The 26,512-nt window shown below is 40.9% G+C and overlaps 2 protein-coding genes across 2 annotated transcripts in view; one reads left to right on the forward strand and one right to left on the reverse strand.

Annotated features, from left to right (window-relative positions):
- zgc:158376 (uncharacterized protein LOC100101643 homolog) overlaps positions 1-17,958 on the reverse strand; it is a 28,812-nt gene extending 10,854 nt beyond the window's left edge. The window contains 6 exon segments of the mRNA XM_022217578.2: positions 664-696; positions 930-1,115; positions 4,254-4,340; positions 6,157-6,300; positions 12,508-12,708; positions 17,173-17,958. Of these exon segments, the coding sequence (XP_022073270.2) occupies positions 664-696; positions 930-1,115; positions 4,254-4,340; positions 6,157-6,300; positions 12,508-12,693 (636 nt within the window). The 5' untranslated portion in view covers positions 12,694-12,708; positions 17,173-17,958.
- Positions 17,959-18,984: 1,026 nt separating this feature from the next.
- Positions 18,985-24,524, forward strand: ube2m (ubiquitin conjugating enzyme E2 M). Its single transcript, XM_022217579.2, has 6 exons — positions 18,985-19,282; positions 20,627-20,721; positions 21,459-21,497; positions 22,600-22,703; positions 22,781-22,844; positions 23,119-24,524. Exons 1-6 carry the CDS (start codon positions 19,168-19,170, stop codon positions 23,257-23,259), a joined length of 558 nt encoding a protein of 185 aa, XP_022073271.1. The 5' UTR covers positions 18,985-19,167; the 3' UTR covers positions 23,260-24,524.
- The last annotated feature ends 1,988 nt before the right edge of the window (positions 24,525-26,512 follow it).

A 26,512-nucleotide genomic window follows, 5' to 3' on the forward strand; every position in this document is an offset into this window, starting at 1 on the left:
TCAGCTTTCTAGATACATTTTGTAATTATCTGGTAAGTTTTTGGTCACTTCAGATACATTTTTTGTTTGATACCCTTTCAGTCATTCTGAACACATCTTGTCTTTATAAGACACATTTTACAATAAAATGACTTTATTAATCCCCGAAGGGAAATTCATTTTGAGTCATTCTTTATGTTTTTATGTCAGGTTGAACACATTTTAGATTTATTTGGAGAAGGGTATTTGTACTTTCTTCCGGATAAACAGTTTTATTTCATCAGAGATGAAGACCACAATGTTGACGCACACAAAGAATTAGACCTGGTGTTTGAGTACAAAAATAACAGTAAAACAGTAACATATAGATGAAATGTGTTGACTTCTGGAAAACTTTAGTAGTGCTGCAGGATATCTGATGTGGTGACAGCAAAGTTAATCAAGCAGTTCTGGATTGGTGTAGTCTCAAACAATTTTGCATCACATTAAAGGAACGGTAACCTGAGTAGTGCAGCAGTTGCATTATATGAATAAAAAGCTATGGTTGTGCAACCTGACAAACACTGACGTGTTTTATACTGTAACTGTAGTTTTTACAGTGTATTTTGGCTTCTTCTTGATCAATACAGTTGACTTTCTGTCTGTAATTCTGCAGTTGGATAAAAAGAAAAAAAGGCTTCGTACCTTTTTGAGGCGCTTTTCGTGGCCACCTTTTATCTGGGAAGCAAACAGGAGATTCAGTCAGACTTTTTCCACACACAATGGTAACACCATCACAGAGCTGCAGTTTTACTGGTCAAACTACAACACATCCCATAATACTGATGCTCACAGTTGGTTAGACAGAAAATGAATAGAAACCAGATTTATTGTTTAGACTGTAAAACCTGGATGTATACGATATGAATATGATCAATAACCAATAATCGATGCTGTTCAAGGAGGCTCACCTTCTTCTTGGGCCCACTGTCAGCAGGAAGTTCCTTCTCCTTCTTCCTCTTGTGCCCCCCATCCGCCCTCCCCGCCTCCTCCAGGGAGGGCGGGGCTTTCTTCTTGGGGGGCGGGTCATCGGTGAGCTTCCAGCGTCCCACCTCCCCGTTATCGAGCCGCCGCTTCCCCGAGCCGTCCGCCTGGTCCTACACACAGCAAACAGTCACATCTGCGCTCTGGGAAGAACATCTGGAACCAGAACCCGGTCAAGGTTCTCAGGTTCCTCATCAGAAACATGCTGAGAACCTTCAATCTCAAAGTAGGATTTAAATCATCAACATTCACCCTCTGAACGCAGTCTTTCCCTGTTTTTTCTGACTTTAACCCACTGTGGTTCATTGTTCTGTGCAATCCAAAGTTCTGCATCTCCATGGAAATAGAACATGAAGAACATTTGTTGAGTAATTCTGACCAAACTTTCAGTGACGCTTTCTTCAATCAAGACTAATTTTGAGTCATTGTGGACATTTATAGACCAAAACTAAAAGACAAATTAAGTTAAAAAGTTTAGTTTTCAGTCATTTTTGAGCCATTTCTTTCATTGAACTCAATTTTAATCCACATTTATTTCTCAACAATGTAATTGTCTCTCAACCACGAGCAAACACAATCCCATAGAAAAATGGAAAGATAATATGGTCCCTTTCCCCACTTCAACTGCAGAGTAGACTGAGTGCTACTAATATTATCAAAACGGTTCCAGGCAGTCAGCCATGTTGAAAACACCAAGCCATCATTAGAGCTCTTCATAACACCTTTGATTGAAAACATTGTTCTTAGGATGACAAATTTAGAGAGGAAGCATGTGTATGGGGACAGCTGGAAAGATTTGGATATAGTTGACTGGAAGGCTACGCTGGCTGGCTCATTTTGGCAGATGTTTACCAGGGTTCTTGCCAGCGCATTTCAGCGTAACGGCCCGTTACGCTATCATAACGGGCCGTTACGCTGTCTAACGGGCCGTTACGCTGTCTAACGGGCCGTTACGCTGTCTAACGGGCCGTTACGCTGTCCGTTTAAAAGATTACGCTGTGATTAGGGCCGATACGCCAGCGCATTTCAAAGATTACGCTGTTGTTATGAGAGTGTGTGGCTCCGTCATGAGAGAAGGAATGAGAGCAGCGTTTGTGTGCGGGAGAGAGGGGGAGAGCAAGATGTCCAAGCGACCTTGAATGCAGCGTGAGCGAGAGAGACGGCAGTCGGTTCAGTCGGTTCGGTAGAGGAGGAGAGAAGGTGTTTAGTTGCTGGGTTGGCGGTACTGTGCGGTTCAGCCACTGTTTATAGACAATAAAGGCTGCAGTTTTCTTCGATACGGCTGGGCTCCTGTGTCTTTGCCTCTACGGCTGCTGATGAAGTGAAGGGGGTTAACCCCGGGCTTCCTGACCACGGTCGGGGGCCGAACAGGAAGGGTTAACACTGTGATTAGGGCCGCTGCGCTGTTATTTTGACAGATAACGCCATGTGCTTTGTTTTTATCGACTGGGTGCCTATCTAGGTTAATTTATGTCTCCCCAACTCAGCCGTACTTTCCTGTCGAGTGACCCATTCCCGTCTATTGCGCGCGCGTGCAGGAGGACCTGCCGTTACGCTGAAAAAAAATCCTGGTGAGAAGCCTGTTTACAAATCAAAAGGTGAAGCAACAGCAAGACTTTAGAACGCTGAGACTGTAAAGGCAACACTTCCAGCCATCACGTCTCTGAAGACATTCTAAGTTTGATTCTGTGTCACAAATAAAGATAAAAATAAATAAATATGCTTATGAGAGGACAAGGGGGTCATCAACATCAGTCAATATGGTTCATTTGTGAGAGTCACCCGAAATTTAAAAAAAACATTTGGAAGAAAGATTTTCAAGACACACAAAGTCTACAGTTGAAAGTCTGACCTAATGGTGGCGCTACAGGAAAGATCACATCATCATTAAAACTAATACGGTTCATACTCTTGTGGTCAATTGCTGTCAATAAATTTGATAAGATTTCTATGAAAACTTTTCAAGACACATTAATTCTAATTCAAAAATCTGGCCCGATGGTGGCGCTAGAGGACAGGTCAAGGTTCATTATCAAGGTTTTATTTATCTATTCAACAAATAAACAAAGTGCCTGACACAAAAACTAGGTCAACAATTTTATGGAAATCCTTTTCTGGAGACAAATATCCCAGGGATCAAATTGACCTCAAGGGTAAAATGTGTCAGTAATATTTGAAGAGGGAAGGAGGGTTAATTTTAGATAGATTGGATAGATAAAGATAGATATAGATACAGAGATAGAGATATAGATTAAACCTTTATTAACCCCACAGTGGGGAAATTTACATTGCACAGCAGCAGATAGGACATTGAATAAAAGAGAGATTGCAGCACACAAAGCACACAAGCCACTATTATCTTCCTTCCTGTTCCTCTTTGTATATCATCTTTTTATTATTCTCTTCCGTATTCCTAGGGTGACACCAACAGCCGAAACCAAATTCCTTGTTTGTTGTCAACGTACTTAGCCTTTAAAGCGGATTCTGATATTATTTCAAAGTACATATTTTTGTTATCTATAACGTTCCAAATGAAAACTATTTCTGTTATCAAGAATTGTAACACTGCTTATGTTCAGGGTCAGTCTGAACAAAGAAAAAACTTACACTATTTCACAAAGTTCAGGGCTAAAACCTTTTGAAGACTGTAAAATTGCACATTATGACCTCAGTATAATCCAAAACAGTAACACTGTATTTGTTCATTTTTCATTCTTGTATACATTGTAGATATTATTGCTGTTATTATAATTATTATCATTACTACACAAATGGTTAGTGCTGCTTTGAAAGATGCTTGCTGTTGTAACACTGGAAATTTCACCTGACATGGGGAGTAATAAAGGATTATCTTATCTTAATCGTCAAAAAAAAAATGTGTAAAATGTTTTATACTGCTAAAAGCCCGGGGTCAATTTTACCCCAAAGAACACTGATGCTTACACATATACAGGACACTGAAAACATGTCATCATGTTAATTCTATGTTTAACCAGCTGCCCCCATTAAAGTAGGAAAAGTCATGAAATATGAAGCATAAAAAATTCTGTCAATCATTGATTTAGTGACGTTTAACATTGATTGGGGTCAAATTGACTTCAAAGATAACAGGAGGTTAACTAACGTTTAACAAACATTCAGACTCTTGTCTGAGGACGTTTCTGAATCTGCTGGTTCGGATGTAAATATTTAAACCAGTTCAGCTGCTGGGAATCAGAGTGTTCCAGTGTCTGTACTGGGGCGACACTCACCTTACTGGTTTTGCCCTCCTTGTGGCACTTGGGACACTCCCAGCAGTTTGGGATCTCGTCGTTGATGATTCCTTCAGCTTTGCCCATCTGTGGAGGGAACAGTGGCATCAGTTGAGCTGAAAGCAGCAGAATCATCTGCAGATCCAGTCTGAGTTTCAGGACTTTAACTAAACTGATCCTCTGGCTGAGAGATCTGTGTCGAGTCTGTTGGTGTCTGAAGCAGCAGATGGTGTTTCACAGGATTTATTTTCACTCATATATTCACAAACACACCTTGTTCTCTCTGCTTCAAACAAAAGTTTAGACTTTCTCCCAAAAACAGAGCTTTGGTGCGAATGCTGAATTGAAGCAGCTCTTCATGTTCTCCTCTCTGCTGCTGCAATGACCCAATTTCTCATCATTAAAGTTTCATTTACAGGAATTTGAGTTAAACCAAAACCTGTGTCTCTGCACCTGAAACAGGATTTATCCACTGAAGGTTTCCTCAGAGGACAAGGTCTGTTAGCTGCAGCATGCTAGCAGGGTTAGCATTTAATGCTGCACACAGTGTAGACTTCGCCTCCACATTTACAAAACAGGCATTTTTCTCCAACAAAAAGAGAGCTCAATCTGTAAATGTGTAATAATTTCTGAATGTTCAGAAAGTTTTGAACATGAGCAGAAATCTGTTTTGCATCTGAATGACTTACAATGACTTTGTGAGCAGATCTAGAGGACCGAAGAATCAAATCTGAACACGAACTGACATCAGGGAAATTAAATAAGAATAACTAATCCAGAGAGGAATAAATGTTTGAAGAACTACACAGACCTCCAGACTCACTTTGTTCCTGGTAATAAACCAGTATGCTCTTGTTTTTCTTTAATCCAAATATTTAAAGTGACTCAAAATTTGGAAAATAGTTTAATCTGAGAATATGTTCAGAAATATATATGAAAAGCATTCATTGACCTTGGAAGTTTTCCCGTTTTCGTTCATTTATTGACATTAATTGGGAGAAATCTGGCTTCACGCTGGCACGAAAGACACATTTTGCAACATCTGAAACACTTCGAGTCATTTTAGACAAATTTTGAGTCACTTCAGACAAATTTCAAGTCATTTTGGACAAATTTTTAATCATATGAGACAAATTCCAGTAATTTAAGAAAAAAATTTGAGTCATTCTGGTCAAATGTCAAGTCATTTCAGACAAATTTGAGTAAATTGGGACAAATTACAATTCATTTTGGACAAATTTTACTTCATCTGAGACAAATTTGAGTTATTACCTCCACCAAGGAGGTTATGTGGCACCCGGCGTTTGTGTGTCCGTCTGTTAGAAAGATAACTCAAAAACGCCTGGGCAGATTCAGATGAAATTTTGAGGGGATGTAGACTAAGGAAGAGCTGATTTAATTTTGGTTGCAATCCGGAAAGGATCCTGGATTCTGGTTTTTTAGTATGTGGTCCAAAATATGACAAAAACATCATAGGTTAGTATGTCGTCCAACAAATTGGAACAAGATGTCCAGATAGCTCAACTGGTTAAGAACGTGATTTGTAAACAGAACTGTGTCAGAGACGCAGGTTTGATTCCAGCTCATGATCCTTTACTGCATGGGTTTCCTGTTTTCCTCTCTATCCTTGGCGGAGGTCTGCACTCTCTGAGTGCTTTTCTAGTTTGGGACTGATTTTGAGTCATTTCAGACAAATTTGAGTCATTTAGGACAAATTCACGCAGCATTTCACTTGATCATCTTGGATATATTTTGTACTGATAGGAAGCAGCAGCTGCATCACTTCTACCAGTTCTGGATAATTGCTGCTGACACATGAATCTGTTTGTTCTGCTGGGAAAAGATGATGCAGCAGCAGGTGTGTGACCAGATGTATGATCAGATGTATGACCAGGCCACCCACCTTTAGGCAGCTGGGGTGGATGATCTCGTTGCAGATGGTACACTCCATCAGAGAGAGGCTGAACTTCTCGTCGTCCGATTCCACTGTGTCCTCCTTCCCCGCCTCTCCACACGCAAAACACACCGCCGTGTGAGGCAACACCGGCTGCAGACAGACAGGTGAGTCAGACAGGTGAGACAGGTGCATCAATATTTTCAACTTTTTTCATTCTAAAGCCTCATTTAATGCTTTTTTTGGTCTGCATATCTGCTCAAAAATGACACCAACCACTTAAGCTGCATGCAATTTTTTTCTTATTTGTGAGTGTGCCCATCACCTGCCCTCATGGCGAATTAACCCATCATGTTTATTTCAAGCTGTTTCCTACATTATGCCATTGAGGGCTGTGCACACCCAAGTGAAACATAAAGCAAAAACAGGACAGACAAAAAAGTGAGGCACAGACAGTGTTCTGAGGGAAAAGGTGTATTCTATTTACACACGTGGACAAAATTGTTGGTACCCCTCAGTTAAAGAAGGAAAAACCCACAATTCTCACTGAAATCACTTGAAACTCACAAAAGTAACAATAAATAAAAATTTATTGAAAATTAAATAATCAAAATCCGCCATCACTTTTGAATTGTTGGTTAACATAATTATTTAAAAAAACAAACTAATGAAATAGGGCTGGACAAAAATGATGGTACCCATAACTTAATATTTTGTTGCACAACCTTTTGAGGCAATCACTGCAATTAAACGATTTCTGTATTTGTCAATGAGCGTTCTGCAGCTGTCAACAGGTATTTTGGCCCACTCCTCATGAGCAAACAGCTCCAGTTGTCTCAGGTTTGATGGGTGTCTTCTCCAAATGGCATGTTTCAGCTCCTTCCACATATGTTCAATGGGATTCAGATCTGGGCTCATAGAAGGCCACTTTAGAATAGTCCAACGCTTTTCTCTCAGCCATTCTTGGGTGTTTTTGGCTGTGTGTTTTGGATCGTTGTCCTGTTGGAAGACCCATGACCTGCGACTGAGACCAAGCTTTCTGACACTAGGCAGCACATTTCTCTCCAGAATGCCTTGATAGTCTTCAGATTTCATTGTACCTTGCACACTTTCAAGACACCCTGTGCCAGATGCAGCAAAGCAGCCCCAAAACATTACTGAGCCTCCTCCATGTTTCACCGTAGGGACAGTGTTCTTTTCTTCGTATGCTTGGTTTTTCAGTCTATGGACATAGAGTTGATGTGCCTTACCAAAAAGCTCCAGTTTGGTCTCATCTGTCCAAAGGACATTCTCCCAGAAGCTTTGTGGCTTGTCAACATGCATTTTTGCAAATTCCAGTCTGGCTTTTTTATGAGTTTTTTTCAGCAGTGGTGTCCTCCTTGGTCGTCTCCCATGAAGTCCACTTTGGCTCAAACAACGACGAATGGTGCGATCTGACACTGATGTACCTTGGCCTTGGAGTTCACCTTTAATTTCTTTGGAGGTTGCTCTGGGCTCTTTGGATACAATTCCAACGATCCGTCTCTTCAATTTGTCATCAATTTTCCTCTTGCGGCCACGTCCAGGGAGGTTGGCTACTGTCCCGTGAGTCTTGAACTTCTGAATAATATGAGCCACTGTTGTCACAGGAACTTCAAGCTGTTTAGAGATGGTCTTATAGCCTTTACCTTTAAGATGTTTGTCTATAATTTTTTTTCGGATGTCCTGGGACAATTCTCTCCTTCGCTTTCTGTTGTCCATGTTCAGTGTGGTACACACCTTTTCACCAAACAGCAGGGTGACTACTTGTCTCCCTTTAAATAGGCAGACTGACTGATTATGAGTTTGGAAACACCTGTGATGTCAATTAAATGACACACCTGAGTTAATCATGTCACTCTGGTCAAATAGTTTTCAATCTTTTATAGAGGTACCATCATTTTTGTCCAGGCCTGTTTCATTAGTTTGTTTTTTAAAATAATTATGTTAATCAACAATTCAAAAGTAATGGCTGTTTTTGATTATTTAATTTTCAATAAATTTTTATTTATTGTTACTTTTGTGAGTTTCAAGTGATTTCAGTGAGAATTGTGGGTTTTTCCTTCTTTAACTGAGGGGTACCAACAATTTTGTCCACGTGTGTATTTGTGCTCTTTAATTCACACCTTGGAAGGTGTGATAGATAAAGCAGAGTGAGATCCACAGACACTAACCCAGCAACCTCCACTGACTCAGCGGGCTGTTGTGCCTTTGGGTGCACAAATCGATCGGAGAAGGGATTCCACATGTTTAGATTTCCCAGTAATAGTGAAAGAAGGAAACTGTGGGAAAATAAATTGTGGGGTGCGGCGTGGTGGGGGAGGGGGGTGGTGTGGGTTGGTGGTGGGGTGGGGGTTTGGGGGCGGGGGAGTGAGAGGTGGTGGGGGTGGAGGGCGGGCGGGTGGTCGTGGGGGAGGTGGGGCTGTGGGCCGGTGGGGCACTGTGTGGGTCTGCTATGGCCCGTTCTGCTGCGTAGGCCTTTGGGCTCCGGCTGTGTCAGCGGGGGTCGCTCCAGCTTAATTTAATGCTAACAAAAGGTCTCCTTCAACATCTCTGTTGTATCATAACGTCAGCAGTTTTAGGCTGATGTCATGATGAAACAATTTCAGAACTAGATGAGCCCTCAGTAGAGGGCAGAACCACGCCCTCTGCTGGCGAAAACCCTGTCCTCCCTATAAAACTGATGCAATATGTATCAATTTTGATCATCGTACGTATCTCCCTCCCTACTTGATCTGCTGACTTGTAACTCCACAACTGAGCAGTGGACTTTAGACTGATCTTCAGTGCCAAGTTTGATTATCCTGACTTCAGCGGTTGCAGAGATATTGGACCGGACATAGTCACATACATACATACATACCCAGCCAGATACCGCACCAAATGCAATAACCCCGCCGACGTACCCGTCGGGCGTGGTTAACAAAACACAAATAAGCTGGACAATATTCTATTTGCTGTTAACAGCTGACAGCTTAGTGTGAGTTCTGGTTGGAGGTCATTAACCTCCACAGAAGTCTTTGTCATGGTGTCTGTTGCTAGCTAAACTCCCACAATGCTCTCTGCTGACCAACATGAACTGTAATCTTAGTGACACCACCTCTGGTCTTTACAGTATTAAACAGTAAGAGACTCCACCTGATGGAACAACCAGGTACTACAGCTGATCTACATTTACTGACCTCGTGTAGAGAAAACAGGTTTTCTACATCTGTTGAAGCTTGTGGAGACACAGTATATTTGACCATAAAACACTACATTCACCCTCTAATACTAAATTCATCCTCTAATGCCACATCTATCCTCTAATGCTACATTTACCCCCTAACACTTCATTTACCCTCTATTGTTACATTTCCCCTCTAATGCTACATTTATATTCTAATGCTATATGCATGTGTCTTATCAGGAAAATGGTATGAGATTGGGACTAGCTGCAAATCCTAAATATTAAAATGGCAAAAAAAACTCAATCTTAATTATATATATATATATATATATATATATATATATATATATAATGAACTGAATTCACAAACATGGCTCAACTAAAAATAGTGATTGGAATATTGATGTTGGTGTATTTTTACTGTTGACAGCAATGATTAGGTCTAAGGGATGAACAGTTTTCTTCAGTAAATTAAAATCTCTCATTCTGCTTCAGATTTCAGAAAAAATAGCAGTGATGTCACTTCAAAATGACAGAAAAATAAACAATTAAAGAAGGAGATGTGTTGTTCCTACAGCTGCCAGCAGAGGGTGTCTCTCCTTTATCCTCACCCCTCCTCACCCCTTCTCCTCCTGCATTCCTCTGTCCTCACCCCCATTAACTGAACAGACATTCTCCCGTTTCTTCAGAATCGCAAACAGATAAACAAACAAACGGATAAACAAATGTCCAACAGGGATAATCTGAGCAGCAGAGCTCGGTATGTTAAAGCATCTCCATGGATCAAAGCCAAACTCTCTCACAGCGCCAGCAACCATCTCTGGTTGCCACGGAAACCCAGCATCGTCGCCTGCTGGGCTCCGCTGATGCTATTTGAAGAATCGACACACACACAAAAAGCATAAATCACACCTTCAGTGTTTGAAGAAGACGGAGCATGTGTAGGTGTGTGCGTGTCTATCTCTGTGAGGACATTAGCTCACATCAGAATCAGGCAGCGTCCTCACAGAGATGCCACAACCAATGTGTGTGACTTCCTGGAGGTGTAACGGGGGATTATGTGAACATGTAAATCTGAGCCCTGTGTAGCAGCAGCATGTTCTCAATGTTCTGACCAGAAGTATGCAGACATGTTCTGTTCTGCAGGTTCAGTGTCATGTTAATTAAGGATCAATCTCCTGTCAGCAGCCGGATGCATGAATTCCATTAAAGCCATGACAGACACCAGCAGATGTACAGACGTGCAGACGAAGACAGATGTGGAGAACCAGGCCGATGGTGACCTGATGGACTATACATGAGCTCTCACTGGTCCTCTGGTTCTGTCGGAGCTAAAAGGAACGTTCTCATCCTGAAATGTTCCTGTTACTGCTGGTCAATTGTGACAGTAGCATTCCGCATGCTATGCTAATAGAGGCCAAAACCGGTGTTTTGGCGCGAGCTATCGCGCGATTTTGGAACGAGATTTGCTTTCTAGCGTCCTGAGATTTGAATACAGACCACAACAAATAGCAATCGCCAAGTAATGTGGAGGTTTTCGTTCACTTCTCATCTCTAGTATGTTGTGGGACACTCGTTGGGACTATCCGAGCCGGTCAGTGTGGGGAAAAAAGCACGTTAGGGCGGACTTTGACGCGGGGGTGGCAAGTTGCCCCATACTTTTCGCTAGCTGAGCTGCTAGCTGAGCTGCGAAGTTGCCTGCCTGGCTAAATACTGGAGCTATGTATAATTCATTTCTCCATCACTCACATGTCTGAAAAGACATATGAAAACAGACCCCAGGCTGAAAAAAACCGAAGTTCCCCTTTAAAGTATCAGCTTCTGTTATTACATTAAGGCTAATGTAGCAGCTAACATTACATTGTTTAAGCTGGAGTGGCAGCTTCTGTCTATCTTAATAAATCTAATGGAGCTGCCAACGTCATCTTAAAGTATTAGCTTCTGTTATTTCACTAAGGCTAATGTAGCAGCTTACATCATGATATTTTATCAAAAATAACAGCATATGTTATCTTAATGAAGCTAACGCAGTAGCTAATGTTATCTTAAAGTACGAGCTTCTGTTATTTCATTAGAGCTAATGTAGCAGCTAACTTTACATTATTGAGGCTAAAGTAGCAGCTTATGTTATATTCTTAAGGCTAATGTAGCAGCTTACATCATGATATTTTGAAAAAAGTAGCAGCTAATGCTATCTTAATAAAGCTATTGCAATTGCCAATGTTATCTTAAAGTATTAGCGTCTGTTATTTTCAAAGCTAACGCAGCAGCTAATGCTATCTTTACTAGTTTCTGGTATTTCATTAACGCTAATGTAGCAGCTAACATTACATTATTAGGCTACAGTAGCAGCTGATGTTATCTTCTTATGGCTCATGTAGCAGCTTACGTCACACTATCGTGCTGTACATGTGCTGCAGGTTTCTGTGGATTAAAGTTTGTGCTTAAATACATTCATTTCAATGATATTTATGTGGGTTTTTAATTTGATGTCAAGTGTTTAGGGAACCCAGTGAGTTCTGGTTCAGTTTAATTTATATTCAGCCTCAAGGAGATGTCCCAAATGCATCTGAAGATTATTTTAATTCTGATTTGTACATTAATACTAGAATAAGTATAATATCAATAATCAATATTTTGTTCCTCCAATCAATGAACTATCCTGTTAATTTGATTGAGATTGTGTAGCCTGATATTGTACATAAATTTTGTGTCTGTAGGTTTTGTTGTGATGATTTCAGTCTATCCTGGATGAATTAACATAGAATCTACATTCTTTATGATGTTTTAAGGATCAGACAGCTGCTCTTATGTTCCGTTTTATACATTTACCAACAAATTCTGGATATTTTTCCAAGTAAACGAACCTCATTATCATTTAGGGAAACAAACGAGGCAATTAGAACCTTTATTGGAGGACTGTTCACACAAACGTTATTCTTGTTCATTCAGTGCTTCATGTGTGGACTAACAGCTCCTTCTGGATTATATGTTGGTGAGTTTACATGTGTCTGATTGGGTCACTGTAAGGACCAGCAGTGAGAACACTGACGCTCCTTCAAGGTTCCTGATTGATCCAGAACCTCAGATACCTGACAATCATCTATCGATCACCTGTCAATCAGTCACTACTGTGTCCGTGTGTGTGTGTGTGTCCGTGTGTGTGTGCTTACCGCCGTGCACTGTCTCAGCAGGCAGGACTGCTTCATCCGGCCGGGCCCTCCGAACTTCTTCATGTCCTTACAGAAGTGGCACTCTCCACACTCTGTCCTCATGCAGGCCTGGCAGCGCCGGCACCGAGTCCGCCTGCGCCTCGCCCCGCCGCCAGCCCCCCCGCCCAGCGCCTTACTGCCCGACATACCCGAACAAGTCAGCTGGACCGACGGACAGAACAGACAGACAGACAGGATAAACAGTGTCAGACAGGCAGCAGAAACATGGTTCTGATCTCACTCAAACCTTTGAATCAACGAGTCTTAGTCCTGAGAATTTACCAAATAACTGTCAGTCATTTCTATATCACATTTCAGTCATTCCCTGTGATAATTCATACTATATATATGTTAAGGAATTTCATAAATTTTTGGAGGTGCATTTAATATTTTTGAGGCATTTCATTATTATTTTCCCCATTCCATTTAATAACATATTTATGACAATTTTTTAAAACCTATTTTTTCAGAAATAATCCAGACTATTCATGAATTTTATGTTTGACATTTCTCAGGTATTTTATTAAAATATTTCAGACATTTTGGTCATGTATTTTACATATTTCACGACCACATTTACCAATATGTTTGGTATTTTATGAACATGTTTGTGTTGAGAACTTTCATTATTTTTTTTGTATTCACATATTTGCTTACACAAACAGAAAAGATCAGTTTTATTTAATGATTCATCTTCTCAGCTGTTGGTTGTAGGAGACATATTTCTCAGATTTTCTGACAAAATGATTCCTGAGAAAATAACTGACAGACTGATGGATAAATATGAAAATGTTTAGAAGTGAGAAGGTGCTGATGCTGGATTTTCTTCCAACTTTAAAATCACTTCAGAAAAATCATTCTGCTGATTATTTCATTTCAGATTAGTCTCTGATTAATCGTTTGTTCTCTTAAGTGTGGGAAACTGAAAAAGGTTTGATTTTTCTGCTTCCAGGTCCTCACAATCATTGATTTTCTTCTGGCTTGTCGATTAATAATCAGTCTTTTGTCAATACTGAGCAGATCTCTACACATCCTTTCAAACACCTGATTTTCCATTTTCTTACTTTTATTTGTTGCACCAACACGTCTGTTCTTGATCCAGCAGATTCTTGTCTTCTTCAAAATACTATTTTTTTCTGGACTATCTGACAGTGAATAAGCTTACAATAAGAAACTAGAGCTGGTTTAATTTTGGCTGAAGATTAAACAATCGTGACAAAAGGAACTAAATCGGCCGATGACCTTTATAAAAATGTCTTTCTGCTTTATTTCTAATCTTTGCTGCTGTTCTTCTTTTCACTTTAATAAACCAGTTCAGTGACTCCTGATCTCAGCAAACTAACTGATTAAGCGTCTGATCTCTGTAATTTGCAGACTGAAGCTCTGACATATTATTTGTCCTGTAATGAAAATTGAGAATTGTTAGCTTCTCTCCTTTTAAAACTCAATAAAAAAGAGCAACATATAAATGATGATTAAAAAGATTAAAAGTTGATGAACCTGAAACAACAGATTGTCTGTAAAACTGATTTCCCCTTCATTTCCTGATCTTGCTGACGTTTTTGTTCTTTTCACTTTAATAATCAGAGCTGCAACTAACGACTTTAGTACAGATTAGTTTCTGAGGTCTTTAATTTGCTGCTTTTGTCTGATGGAAGCTTTAACAGGAAGATTCGAATTTGAAGAAAAACTGAAATTATCACATTAAGAAGCTGGAAAACTGACTTTTCCTCCACAGAAACTAAAGTCACGTGATTTACTGGAAGTAAAGTCCAAATATTTAAGAAGTTTTAACTGTTTTATTCTTGATTTATTTTTTTTAAAGCAAAAAATATGAAAAATTTCTACATTACAGCGCTGTGACAATCTGAAATGTGAACAGAAGGCTTTTTAGAGAAAACACCAAGTTATTTTCTCACATGTAAAAAAAAAAAAAGTCAAAAGCACCATATTTATCACTATTTTATACATTTTGTTTACACTGTTCTGTCCTTCCCCTGCTTTTAAATAATACACAACTATACTGGAGTCTAAGATTCTGGTTAAACTTCTCTTGGTGTTTCCATTTCAAACTTTAAACATACATTTTTCATTCTCTATGTAAAGCATTTTGAACTGCTGTTATCCGCCTCATAAATGTACTTTAGTGAGTGAAAACAACCAACATGCTTCAGTAAAAACGGTTCTTTAACTAATAAAACGATCAATATCTTCAAATGTCTCATTTTCCTATAACCAAGAGTCCAAACCCTAAAAATTATCCAATTTATGAAGACAAATGACAAAAAAAGCTTCATCTGAAGTTTGCGTCTGCTTTAAAATATGACTAAAATTAAAACAGTCAGTAGCTGCAGCTCTGACTCGATCAATCTGATCAGGATATATTGATCAATATTCTATCCACATGGTTTTTACCAACAGGCAAGGAGATTTAACTATCTAATATTGTTATACAGAACAATAACGTGTTATCAATGCAGTGATATTGATATTTATTTGAGTTTTGGACAAAACGACATCTGAAGGTCCAAAAACCATTTTTTGGGGGGCGTTTTTCAGCTTTTATTGATAGGTGCAGTGAAGAGAGACACGAAACGTGGGAGAAGACATGTAGCAAAGGGCCGCGAGCAGGAATCGAACCCAGGCTGCTCCATCGGGGACCAGCCCCCATACATGGTTTGAACACTTCACCTGTTGAGCTTTATGGGCGTCTAACCAAAAAACATTTTATGTTCATGTTCAAACAAAAGCAGAGAATTATGACAAGAGTTCTGGTATGAGGCTGGAATCAGACAATATTTGGAGTTTTCTGATTTTTGCTTGATAAATGACACTTCTGGTTTAAATTAATATATTATTATATACATAATCAGTTATTGAGGAACAAACTGCCTTCAGCTAGAAACTGAAAAAAACATAAGCAATGATTATCAATTATTTGCCTGCTAACAAATTAATCACACACTATTCTGATGATTGATAGATGATATTGTTTAATTTTTTAATAAAGACAGTCAAAGTTCTGTGATTTCAGCTTCTTCGGTGTGAATAATTTTTGTTTTTTCTCTCCTCTGTGACAGTAAACTGAAGCTCTTTGGACATTTGAGGAAACTCTGATTCACATTTTTACAGAAATAACTCACAGAGGTGGCTAAAGGATGATATTTACCAACTGAAAAACAAAAATGACCTGCAGTGACCAATGGATTAGTTGAACATTAAAAAAAAAATAAAAAAATCAATCAGCATCTATTTTGGCAAACATGAGCTGTTTCCATCTTCTCAAATGTGAGGATTTTAAGCTTTTCTTTGCCAGATATGCTGATTATTGGAATAAATGTCTCAAGTGAGGAACATTTAACATGGTCTTTGATTATTGATTAGATGAAAATCAATCAGCAGATTAACAGTGTGAAGAATTTAATGAAAATTTCAACCCGATATTGTGAAACTGCAAGAAAACTGGTCTCTGATTGGCATTCTCACCATTTTCTGACATTGCAGAGACCAAACAGTTAAAAAACTAATCATTAACATACTGACGACAAACCAGGAAGCTCTGAGCTGCAACCAATAATCATGAATTCACTGATCGCCAGGCACCTTAACTAATAATTCATTAATCGGGAGAGCTGCTTTCTCTGTTACATGTGACAGATAATCCAGAAATGTCTTGTTTTGTCCAATGATCTTCAGTTTAATGTCATAGTGGAGGAAAGAAACCAGAAAATATTCACACTGAAGAAGCAAAGAACAAAATTTAGACCGTTTTTATTTAAAATAACTCAAACCGACTAATTACCAAAACAGTTTGAGATTAATTCAGTGACTGAGAACTAATCCAGTAATTTGAGCAGTTCTTTCACATTGTAAACTCGTGTAATATTAAGAAACCGTGAAGCTCAGATCTGCAGCAAATAACCGATGAAGCAATCATTTCACGCCCAGGAACATTACTCGATAACCGTGTTAATAATCAGATCTTATGAAACAAAACAATTATCCACAGTGTTATGCTCAGATGACTGTTGGCTGATTTTTTTGTCAGCTGTGAAGGAAAGTAAAACAGCTTCAGATTTAACCCTGATGACCAGAAAAAACAACCTGGAGCTAAAACGTGTTTGTGCTTCTTCCGATCATTTCTGCTACGTTTGACCAAATACACTGTTAGTCAGTTATTCGATAAGACACCCAGCAGATGATTCGATAGAGAGTTAAGGGTTAGTTGCAGCCTCTAACAGCGAGCTAACACAAGTTAGCAGCAGGAATAATGAAGATGCGCATCTGGCTCCACTTGGTAGTAGCAGCTAGCGGCTAATAGCTAGCGCGTCACAGTAACCTACATTCAGGGAGCGCGAGCAAACACACACAGACACCTGCACCGGTAACACGCCGATTGTTCTGTTAATTAAATAATCACACACCTGAGAGGACGCACTCTGCCCCCCCACCCGCCCCCGGGCTGTAAAGGTGAGTGTGTTAGCATGTTGGGCTAGCAGTCCGTCTGTCCGCCCCCCGCAAGCTTCCTCTTTCATTATGTCCGGGCTCCGTAAAGAGCCGTTGGGCAGGTGGACGAACTGAAAGTCGACTGCTAACACTCATCCACACATGGACACTGCGGCTCACCTCTTCGTATCAGGTCGCATGCTCCTGGGTCGCTCATTAGAATGAATATTAGCCACCAGTTAGCCAACGTTAGCTTCTGTGTAGCGCAGCTAGCCGTCCGCTTCCTTGTTTCTTTCTCCGCCAGGCTGCTGTTAGCTCCCGGGCTGCTTCACATGCGTCCCATGGCGTTAGCTCTCGGTGCTCCGGCTAGCTCCTGGGCTAGCCCAACGGCCCCGTGGCGGCTGTAAATGTCTTGATTACCAAAGTGATCGATATCGATAAAGTGAAGGGCGCAGTGCTGCTGCCCGTTCACTCCCCCCTCTCTCACTCAGTCACTCCCTCCCTCCCTCCTTCCCTCTCTCTCTCGCTCTCTCACTCCCCCCTCAGCACGTTACAACGTGTTCCTCGCTCTTCTTCCCGGGGGGCTTCAAAACACACACAACGGCAACGTCTTCAACCGCCTCTCGGTGGTAACCCTCCGCAGGAACTAGGCCCCACTCGCCGCCGCACTGACACCAGCACCGTGTCAGGGATAAAGCGCAGCTATTGTTCTCGGCTCTATTGTGTGGCAGTCGGCTGCGGTGCCGTGCGGGACTCGGTTCAGTGTGGTGGGTCGGTGCCGTGACACGTTGAACCCCGCACCGATTACATCACACAGGTGACTGCAGACACACGCTGCGCTGCGCTCGGAGTGACACAGGCGGTGAAATAAATATATAAATGTAGTAAATAAAATATGGCAGAGAAAAGGTGCACGCCCCGCCCCTGCGTCGTGACGCCACCACGTAGCCGGTGCAAAAAGGCATTTTGGGACCTGTATTTTCTTAGTTTGTCACTTTAAAAATATCTAAAAAAAAAAAGATAAATAACAACAACTAATGTTTTCTTCTCTAAAACATCAGAATTAAACGAAACTGGTTTTGGAAGCAGCTTGACTTCTTGGAAACGCTTGTTTTAAACGAGGATGTGTTTTATGTATAATCTGTACAATTTAATATGAACATATGGAAGAAGCGGTAGTCAGATGTATTTTTTTGTTCATTTTAATTTTTCTGTAATTTTATACTTTGCCCTTTAATTTTGTAAATTCCTCCACTGTGGGATTAATAATGACTCATAATTTTGTAAGATATTGCCCATAATTAATAATCCAAATTAATCAGGAAATTTGCTAGAGAATCTGTTGCTGTACTGTTACTTATTTCAATAATTAGTCAGGTAAAGTTGCGCTTTATATATTGTGGAGTTTTATCGTTATTATATGAATTAACCAGATCTGTATAACTGATAATATTGTAGCATCTTAATATTTAAATAATCAGACAAATTTACATAATTAACAATATTGTGGGATCTTAAATTTACGTAGTATATGGTTTTCTTCACCTTAGTAGTGATATATTAATTTGTAATTTATATATTATTGTAATGTCCTAAACATGGTATTTTATAGTGTTAGCCTTAGTGTCAAAATTGTTCACTTAAATGTGTTTTGTATACACTATTATAGGATCAGATAAATTTATATTGCAGGGTCTTAACCATGATAACCAATAAATCCAATAAGTCCAAAACCAATTTAAATTCAGTCCATCAAAACCAGTCTACAACATGTTTTCAAAAAGTCTAAACCAAGTCTGAAACTAGTCTGAAAATAATTTCAAAATCAGCTGATCAAATTGACAACCAGATACTAAATCAATGCCAGTCCAAAGCCAATCATAATCTAGCTAAAGCAGTGAAACCTCAGTTTATTGTGACAGTATTTAAAATATTCTGACATAAATAACAGACCCCCCTCCCCTCTCCCCTCCCCCTGCCCGGCCTCTCCTGATGCTAACAGCTAAGCTAGCTTCGTTAGCCTCAGTGATCAGTGTCCTCGGTAGAGACGCACCAACTCCATCCACACTCCGGTGCTGATAGACCGCTCTGACCTGCCAACATTGCCCGGCACACGGACGGCCCGCTCCCCGCAGAGACGCAGAGTTCAGGAAGCAGGTGATCAAAGCTCTGAAGATGATTAAGCTCTTTTCCCTGAAGCAGCAGAAGAAAGACGAGGAATCTGCTGGAGGAAACAGAACCGGAGCCGGGGGGAAGAAAGCCAGCGCGGCCCAGCTCCGGATACAGAAAGGTAGGCTAGTTACCACCGGCGGCCCGGTTAGCTGTGCTGCCTGCCGGCTGACCAGTTACCAGTAAACCAGCGGTGAACACGAACCCCCACTGACCGGGTACATGAGCCCATAAAACGGCTGTTGTTATAACTCTGAGGCTAACTGTTAGCACGCTGCTAACCGCAGCTAACGCGGCTAACTGCTGCTGCATTTGAAAACAAAACGCAGACAAGAGCTGACCGTTTGAGGCTAGCGTGTTAGCACACAGCTAACACCAAACAACACGAAGTGCGGAACTGTTGTGCTCTGCTTACTGCTAACCAGCACTGACAGCCTCCCAAACAGCGGTTTAAATGCTAATTAGCTAACAGCAGGTATCTTTAACCAGCCAACTTGCTGTGTCAGCTCTGTGTGTGATTGTCTGAAGGCCGGCAAACTTGTTCTTTTCACCTGACCAGGTGTGACTAAGGTCAGAGCACACCTGCTGACAGCTAATCAGCTAGTCCAGGTGTCAGGACACTGTTGTCTCTGTCTGTGGTTCATCATCTTCCTCAGAAACTCATTGACATTTAGAAGGTTCACAACCTAAACACCTGAGCACACCTGTGAACAGACAGGTGTGACAGGAGGAGGGTGGACCTGAGGAGCTCGAACCAGTCTAAGACTGGTATAACGACAGTGTTGACTCAGTCCAACCACAGTCATAAACCAGTCTGTGACTAATCTGAAGCTAGTCTAAGACTGGTATAAAACAGGGGTAAGGTCAGTCTGACACCAGTCTACAAGCAGTCCTAAACCAGGTTATGACTAGTTCATAACCATTCCTAAACCAGTCTAACACTAGCAGCTTCACTCACATTTTAATATGAATCAGCTCTAAAACCCTCTGAACTATCCAGCAGCAGTAACTGGCTGTTTTTACTTTCTTTCCTTTTCTCCACAATCTAATGTCCTGCATCTTTGATTATTTATTTTACAAAAAATGGGGGAAATCGTGGAATCAACATGTCCAACAGATGTTAAAACCCTGGAAGAAATGTTCTCTCCACATACTGTAGAAACTACAGCTTTTTTTAAGTAACAGAAGAGGATTAAAATTAGATGAAATCAAAAAGCAACCAAATTGAAACCAAAAATGACCAAAAGCGATTGAAAACAACCACAAAGCAACAAAAAATGACCACAAATATATGCAAAATGGCCACGAAGAGACCCAAAACGAGCTCCGAACAAACCTGATATGCAGCACATCACCTGATTTCTCTTTGCTGCAGCAGCTGTTGCTTTGAGTCGGAATGAAGTGAACTGATTTCCTGGTTGCTGCAGATGAACAAAAGCTGATTGTGTGTCTGTTTGTGTTGTAGACATCAATGAGTTGAACTTGCCAAAGACGTGTGAGATCAACTTCCCTGATGACGACGACCTCCTCAACTTCAGACTCATCATCTCACCAGACGAGGTGGGTGCTGCTGCTAGAAAACAGTAAAACCTGCATACATAAACGTACAAGATAAAGGGTTGAATATGTACGTGAGAGATCAAGTAATAAACTCATAAATTACTCTGCTTACTGTCTTGTCAGGTAATTAGATTGAGTAATTGTTAAATAACAAGGAACAAAAATAAAATGACGAGAATGTGACAAAATGATCAGGAAGTGACTTAAAACAAGCAAAAATTGAAGCAAACAACCAGAAAACTATGCAAATTTTACCAAAAATTGATGCAAAATGAACAAAAGCTGACACAAAACAACCAGCAGGTGATGAAAATGAAATCCAGTAAGACAAAGACACTTGAGCTGCAACACTTTTAATACGGTATCTATCAGTTTGAGTCATTTTAAAGATGGTAAGTAAATCTAAATTCTGTGGTTTCAGCTTCTTCAGTGTGAATATTTTCTGATTTCTTTCCTCTGTGACGGTAAACTGAAGATGTTTGGACTAAACACGATATTTAAGGGAACTCTGATCCACATTTTTAACATTTTCTGGTGTTTTAGAACCAAACAGCTGATCGACGCATCCAGAAAATCAACCACAGACTGATGAAAATAACTGTTAGTTGCAGCTTCAGTGTAAAGTTAAACAGGCATTCTCCTTATTTTAAGATGAAGATGGATGCTGGTTTGCTGAGACTTCTTATCTGCATTGAAACAAGGACAGACTGAATGACATGTTTGTGTTTGTCTCACAGGGTATTTATAAAGGAGGAAAGTTTGTCTTCAGCTTTAAGGTGAGAAACTTCTTCACCAGAACACAGCAGCTTCACTGTTTGTACCGTGGCTTTAAAACTGTCTGATTCCATTCATTTATGGTTAAAGAGCAGCTGAGCAGGTTGACTTTAACAGATTAAACTTAATGTTTATAATGATCAGTGTGGCAGAGAAATAACATCAGAACCTCCTCAATCGTCTGGTTCTTCGTCTACAGTAACTTTATTAATGGTCAAAGTTCTACATTCATACTACAATTATTTCAAGAGTTCCAGGCTCTTGAAGTTCATAGAGGTGCGTCCAGATTTATCACTTTTTAATGGACTTTTTCCATAATTTCTGAGTCTCAGAACTTCATCAGTACGGCAGACAGACTCATGACATTTTAAGAGGAAAAAGACATTTGAGTTCTGCTAAAAACTGACATCAGATCACCACAAAATTGCCCAACAGATAAAAAAATGACCACAAGAATATGACAAATCCCAACAGAAGCACTCAAAATCACTACAGAGAAAAACAAAGTTACCACAAAATGATGAAAAAACACCAAGAAATTACGACAAACCACTACAGAAGCTCACAAACTTACCTCAAAGTGAGATGAAATCACCACACAGACGCAAAATTACCACATAAAGATGCAAAATCACAACAAGAAGACACAAAATCTGTACAGAAAGAAGTGAAACTACAACAGAAAGACGCACAGTTTCAACTCTAAATCTGGTTCCTGCTCTTTTTCTCTATAATCATCAGTATTATGGGATGTATCATAGTTTTACATAGTCATAGAAACAAGCATCGGTGCTTTGGATGTGTTTCTGTTTTCTGATAATTCACCAGAAAAAACTTTAATGTATGATCACTGGTTCTGGACAATGAAAGGATCTTTTTACACACATTTTATTAATGTTTTCAGACCTTTTATTAATATTTTCCTCTGCTCTGTTGTTTGGAGTGTTTGTGTGGTTTCTAGTTCTTGCTGCCTGAGTTTACTAAATCTGCAGGACCCAGATGATAGTTCAGACATTAGTCCCAGAATGGGGTCCCTCAGGTCTACTTCCTGTGGTGACAAATAAACTCCCCTTGGTGGTTCAACCTGAGGTCTGTGTGTTGCAGGTAGGACAGGGTTACCCCCACGACCCCCCCAAGGTAAAGTGTGAGACGTTGGTGTATCACCCCAATATCGACCTGGAGGGAAACGTCTGCCTAAACATCTTAAGGTGAGCTCAGGTGTTGTGATGAGAACGTCCAGCTTGAGTTTTGGTGTTTCTGACTCTTCTTCTTCTTCTACCTTCAGAGAGGACTGGAAGCCTGTTCTGACAATAAACTCCATCATCTACGGTCTACAGTATCTATTTCTAGTGAGTCCACCACAGACAACCACTGCATTTACTGCTGCTTCTCTGTCTTCTCCTTCTTCAACTTCTTCCTCGCCTTCTTTTCTTTCGTCTACTTCTTCTCTTTCTTCTCCTCATTTGACATTTGTAGAGTAGAACAGCCATTTTGGTGATAAATTGATGGTGTAATTAACTGACTTCCTCTCTCTCCTTCCTCCCCGTTTCATATTTCCTTCCTTCCTCCTTCCTTGTTTCCTCCCTCCTTCCTCCTCTCCACCTCCCTCCTCCTCCCCCGCAGGAGCCAAACCCTGAGGATCCGTTGAACAAGGAGGCAGCAGAGGTCCTCCAGACGAACCGGCGGCTCTTTGAGCAGAACGTCCATCGTTCTCTGCGCGGCGGCTACATTGGCTCCACCTACTTCGAGAGATGTCTTAAATAACTCGGCGTCCCATGATCCTCCATACTCCTTCTCCTCCCCTCTCCCCCCTCCACTCCTCACCTCCTCCTCCCCTGTCTCCTCCTCCTCCCCTCCTCAGTCCTGCTCGTCGGCCGAAGCAGGAGCTGCAGCGACAGGAAGCAGCACGCCAGAAGACGCTTTTCTGTTTTAAAACAAAAGAAGAAGAAGAAACCCCACCCTCTCCTCCTCCCCCCTCTGCCTCTCCTCTCCTCCCCCCTCCTCCCATGTTTCTCTGTTTTACTTCCAAGACACAGCATTCAGCCGTTTACACGCCACAGGGGGGCGCCAACATCACACACCGGACTGGACTCAAAGATGGCCGACAGCGAAACGCTGCCGAGGATGAGGATGATGATGATGATGGACGGGGGAGGGAGGGGAGGTGTGGGTGGTCAGTGAATGTTGCTCGGTGATTCGATGAACGCCACAGCGCTGATGATGATGATGATGCCCACGTCGTTTATTTTTTTTATTATTTTTAATTCTGCGTGGTGAGGACACCTGACATCACACAGGTGGTCAGAAGGACACGCCCCCTCATCCATCCATTACACATCGGTCAGCAGCAGCAAACTCCAAACGCTGTCTCGGACTGTTGCCCCGGCAACCTGACAGTCACTCCAGTGAAGGAGGAGCTTGTCACCCCAGTGTGGGAGGGGCTTGTAACTTAGAGGAAGCAGATGCGCCTTAAACATTCTCTGATAGGATGGACAGGTCCGTGGTAGCGCCGGCACTGGGTAGGGGCTAGTGGGAGTAGGAGGAACAGAGGACAGTGTGTGTGTGTGGTGGTGGGGGGCTTATGCGACCCAATATGTTCCTTTTAATGTTCCTCAAAGCCAGAGCTGGAGAAGTAAAACCTGCAGGTGGTCGCTGCTGATTGGCTGCAGGTGTGACAGGTGGCAGTGAATAAATGGAAACACGCCGGAGTACATCAGTTTGGAGTTTGCTGCTACATAACACACACACACACACATTCAAACACAAATCACACACAGCGTTGATGGGCAGAGCATTGTATCAGGTGGGTGGGGCTGTTGTGGGGTGGGGGGGGTCGTGTGTTTGTTTAAAGGGACGTGGGCGAGGCTAGGGGGTAGGGCATCATTTGATTTTCATTTGGGGGGAGGTTGTTGTGGGTGGGGCCAGATGGGGAGGGGCTTAAAATGTTACGATTCTATTGTGTATATTGAAACCCCAGCTGTTCACATTGACTGCAATATGATTTATGTTAAATAAAATATGAACTCGAATTTTAACTGTTCTGAAGTCAGTTTAACATGGCACAAAAACTAGCTCAGGCCTTCAGAGTTTCATTACAGATAACAAGTGCAGAGTCACTTCAAAATTAACATATAATAAACTTTATTGGTGAAATGCTTTTCTACTGATCTTACAACATAATAGCCCAAATTTATCCAAGCAGATAAATTAATATTGGAGTCATATCTAATATTCCGCCAATATGATAAAATGTCTGGACAGGAACTTCAGAAACACTGCCCCCTACAGGTAAAGACTGGAACTAGAGAAACACTGCTCCCTATCGGTGGAGACAGGAACAATAAGAACACTGTCCTCTACAGGCAGAAACAAAAAAACAGACCTTATAGGCTGAGACAGGAACTTCAGAAACACTGTCTTCTGTATTGAAAAACTACGGAAACACTGCCCTCTATAGGCAGATACAGGAACTATTGAAACACTCTACAGGCAGAAACAGAAAAACTACAGAAACATTGTCCCCTACAGATGAAGACCAGAACTACAGAAACCCTGCCCCCTATAGATAAAGAGGAGAACTACAGAAACACTGCCTCCTACTGGTGGAGAAAGGAAGTATAGAAAAACAGACCCTACAAGGTAAAGAATGGATCTACGGAAACATTGCCCATACAAGTAAAGATTGCCACTACAGAAACACTGCCCCCTATAGGCAGAAACAGAAAACTACAGAAACACTACCCCTACAGGTAAAGACTGGAACAACAGAAGCACTGACCACTACAGGTAAAGGCTGGAACTACAGAAACATTGCGCCCTACAGGCAGAGACAAGAACTATAGAAACTCTCCTCTACAGACAGAAACGGAAAAACTACAGAAACATTGCCCCCTACAGATAAAGACTGGATCTACAGAAACACTGCCCCCTACAGGTAGAGAAACATCCACTACAGAAACATCCATCCATCCTCTATACACCGCTTTATCCTCAATAAGGGTGCAGGGGTGCTGGAGCCTATACCAGCTGACTCGGGCGAAGGCAGGGGACACCCTGAACAGGTCACCAGTCTGTCGTAGGGCTACACATACAGACAAACAATCACACTTGCATTCACACCTACAGGCAATTTAGAGTGATCAATTAACCTCAGCATATTTTTGGACTGTGGGAGGAAGCCGGAGTACCCAGAGAAAACTCACGCACACAGAGGGAGAACATGCAAACTCCATGCAGAAAGATCCTGGGAAAGCCGGGAGGCGAACTGGGGATCTTCTTGCTGCAAGGCGAAAGTGTTAACCACTACTCCACTGTGCAGCCTTCAACTACAGAAACACTGAATTAAAATTCAAACAACTTGCATTCCTTTTAATTTATTTAGTTTTTATTGCTTTTATTTCTGTTTCCGATTATTCTATACAGAGTCTATAGAAAAACACAATAAAAACTCATGAAAATTGTAATGAGGTTAGATACCGTAAACTGTCGAACTGTACACATTTCAATAATCAGCTGTGTTGAGAACTTTGACTAATTAATCTTCTATGAATCAAAGCCTTGATCGTGAACGTTGTTTTTGCAGCTGCAGTTCCTCTCATGTCCATGTCCCATGTCCAATTTTGACTGTATTAAAGTAAATGGGGGAAAATTACGGAGGCCTTTCTGTGCCAAGAGGCAAAAGACTTGATGGTGAAAATAATACTTTAGAGGATAAATGACAACATTAAATCACAACTTTGAGAAAGTACATTAAAAAATTTCAGTTTGTGTGAAAATGATGCTGTAATCTCATTGTTTTGCCTTAATGTCATTTATTTAACATGTCTTAAATTCAAAGTAGTCTAATCTCAATTTTTCAAAGAGTAAGTCCAGATGTTTTACTGTAATTATATTCCTATTAACATTTTTTTCCTTGACACAAATGGGCTTCCATAGACCCTCATGGTCCCTTTAGAAATGCTAAATGTTTTTTTTTTTTTTTTACACAAGTTCAGTTTAACAAAAAGCAGATTTTCTT

Source organism: Acanthochromis polyacanthus, chromosome 21 (genome assembly GCF_021347895.1).
Source record: "Acanthochromis polyacanthus isolate Apoly-LR-REF ecotype Palm Island chromosome 21, KAUST_Apoly_ChrSc, whole genome shotgun sequence".
NCBI lineage: Eukaryota > Metazoa > Chordata > Actinopteri > Pomacentridae > Acanthochromis > Acanthochromis polyacanthus.

What these genes read in the sequence shown, in the direction of transcription:
- ube2m (XM_022217579.2), top strand. Translation starts at nt 19,168, where the DNA reads ATGATTAAGCTCTTTTCCCTGAAGCAGCAGAAGAAAGACGAGGAATCT. An exon ending in CCAGCTCCGGATACAGAAAG is followed by an intron (nt 19,283 to 20,626) that starts GTAGGCTAGTTA and finishes TTTGTGTTGTAG; the next exon opens with ACATCAATGAGTTGAACTTG. An exon ending in AGTTTGTCTTCAGCTTTAAG is followed by an intron (nt 21,498 to 22,599) that starts GTGAGAAACTTC and finishes TGTGTGTTGCAG; the next exon opens with GTAGGACAGGGTTACCCCCA.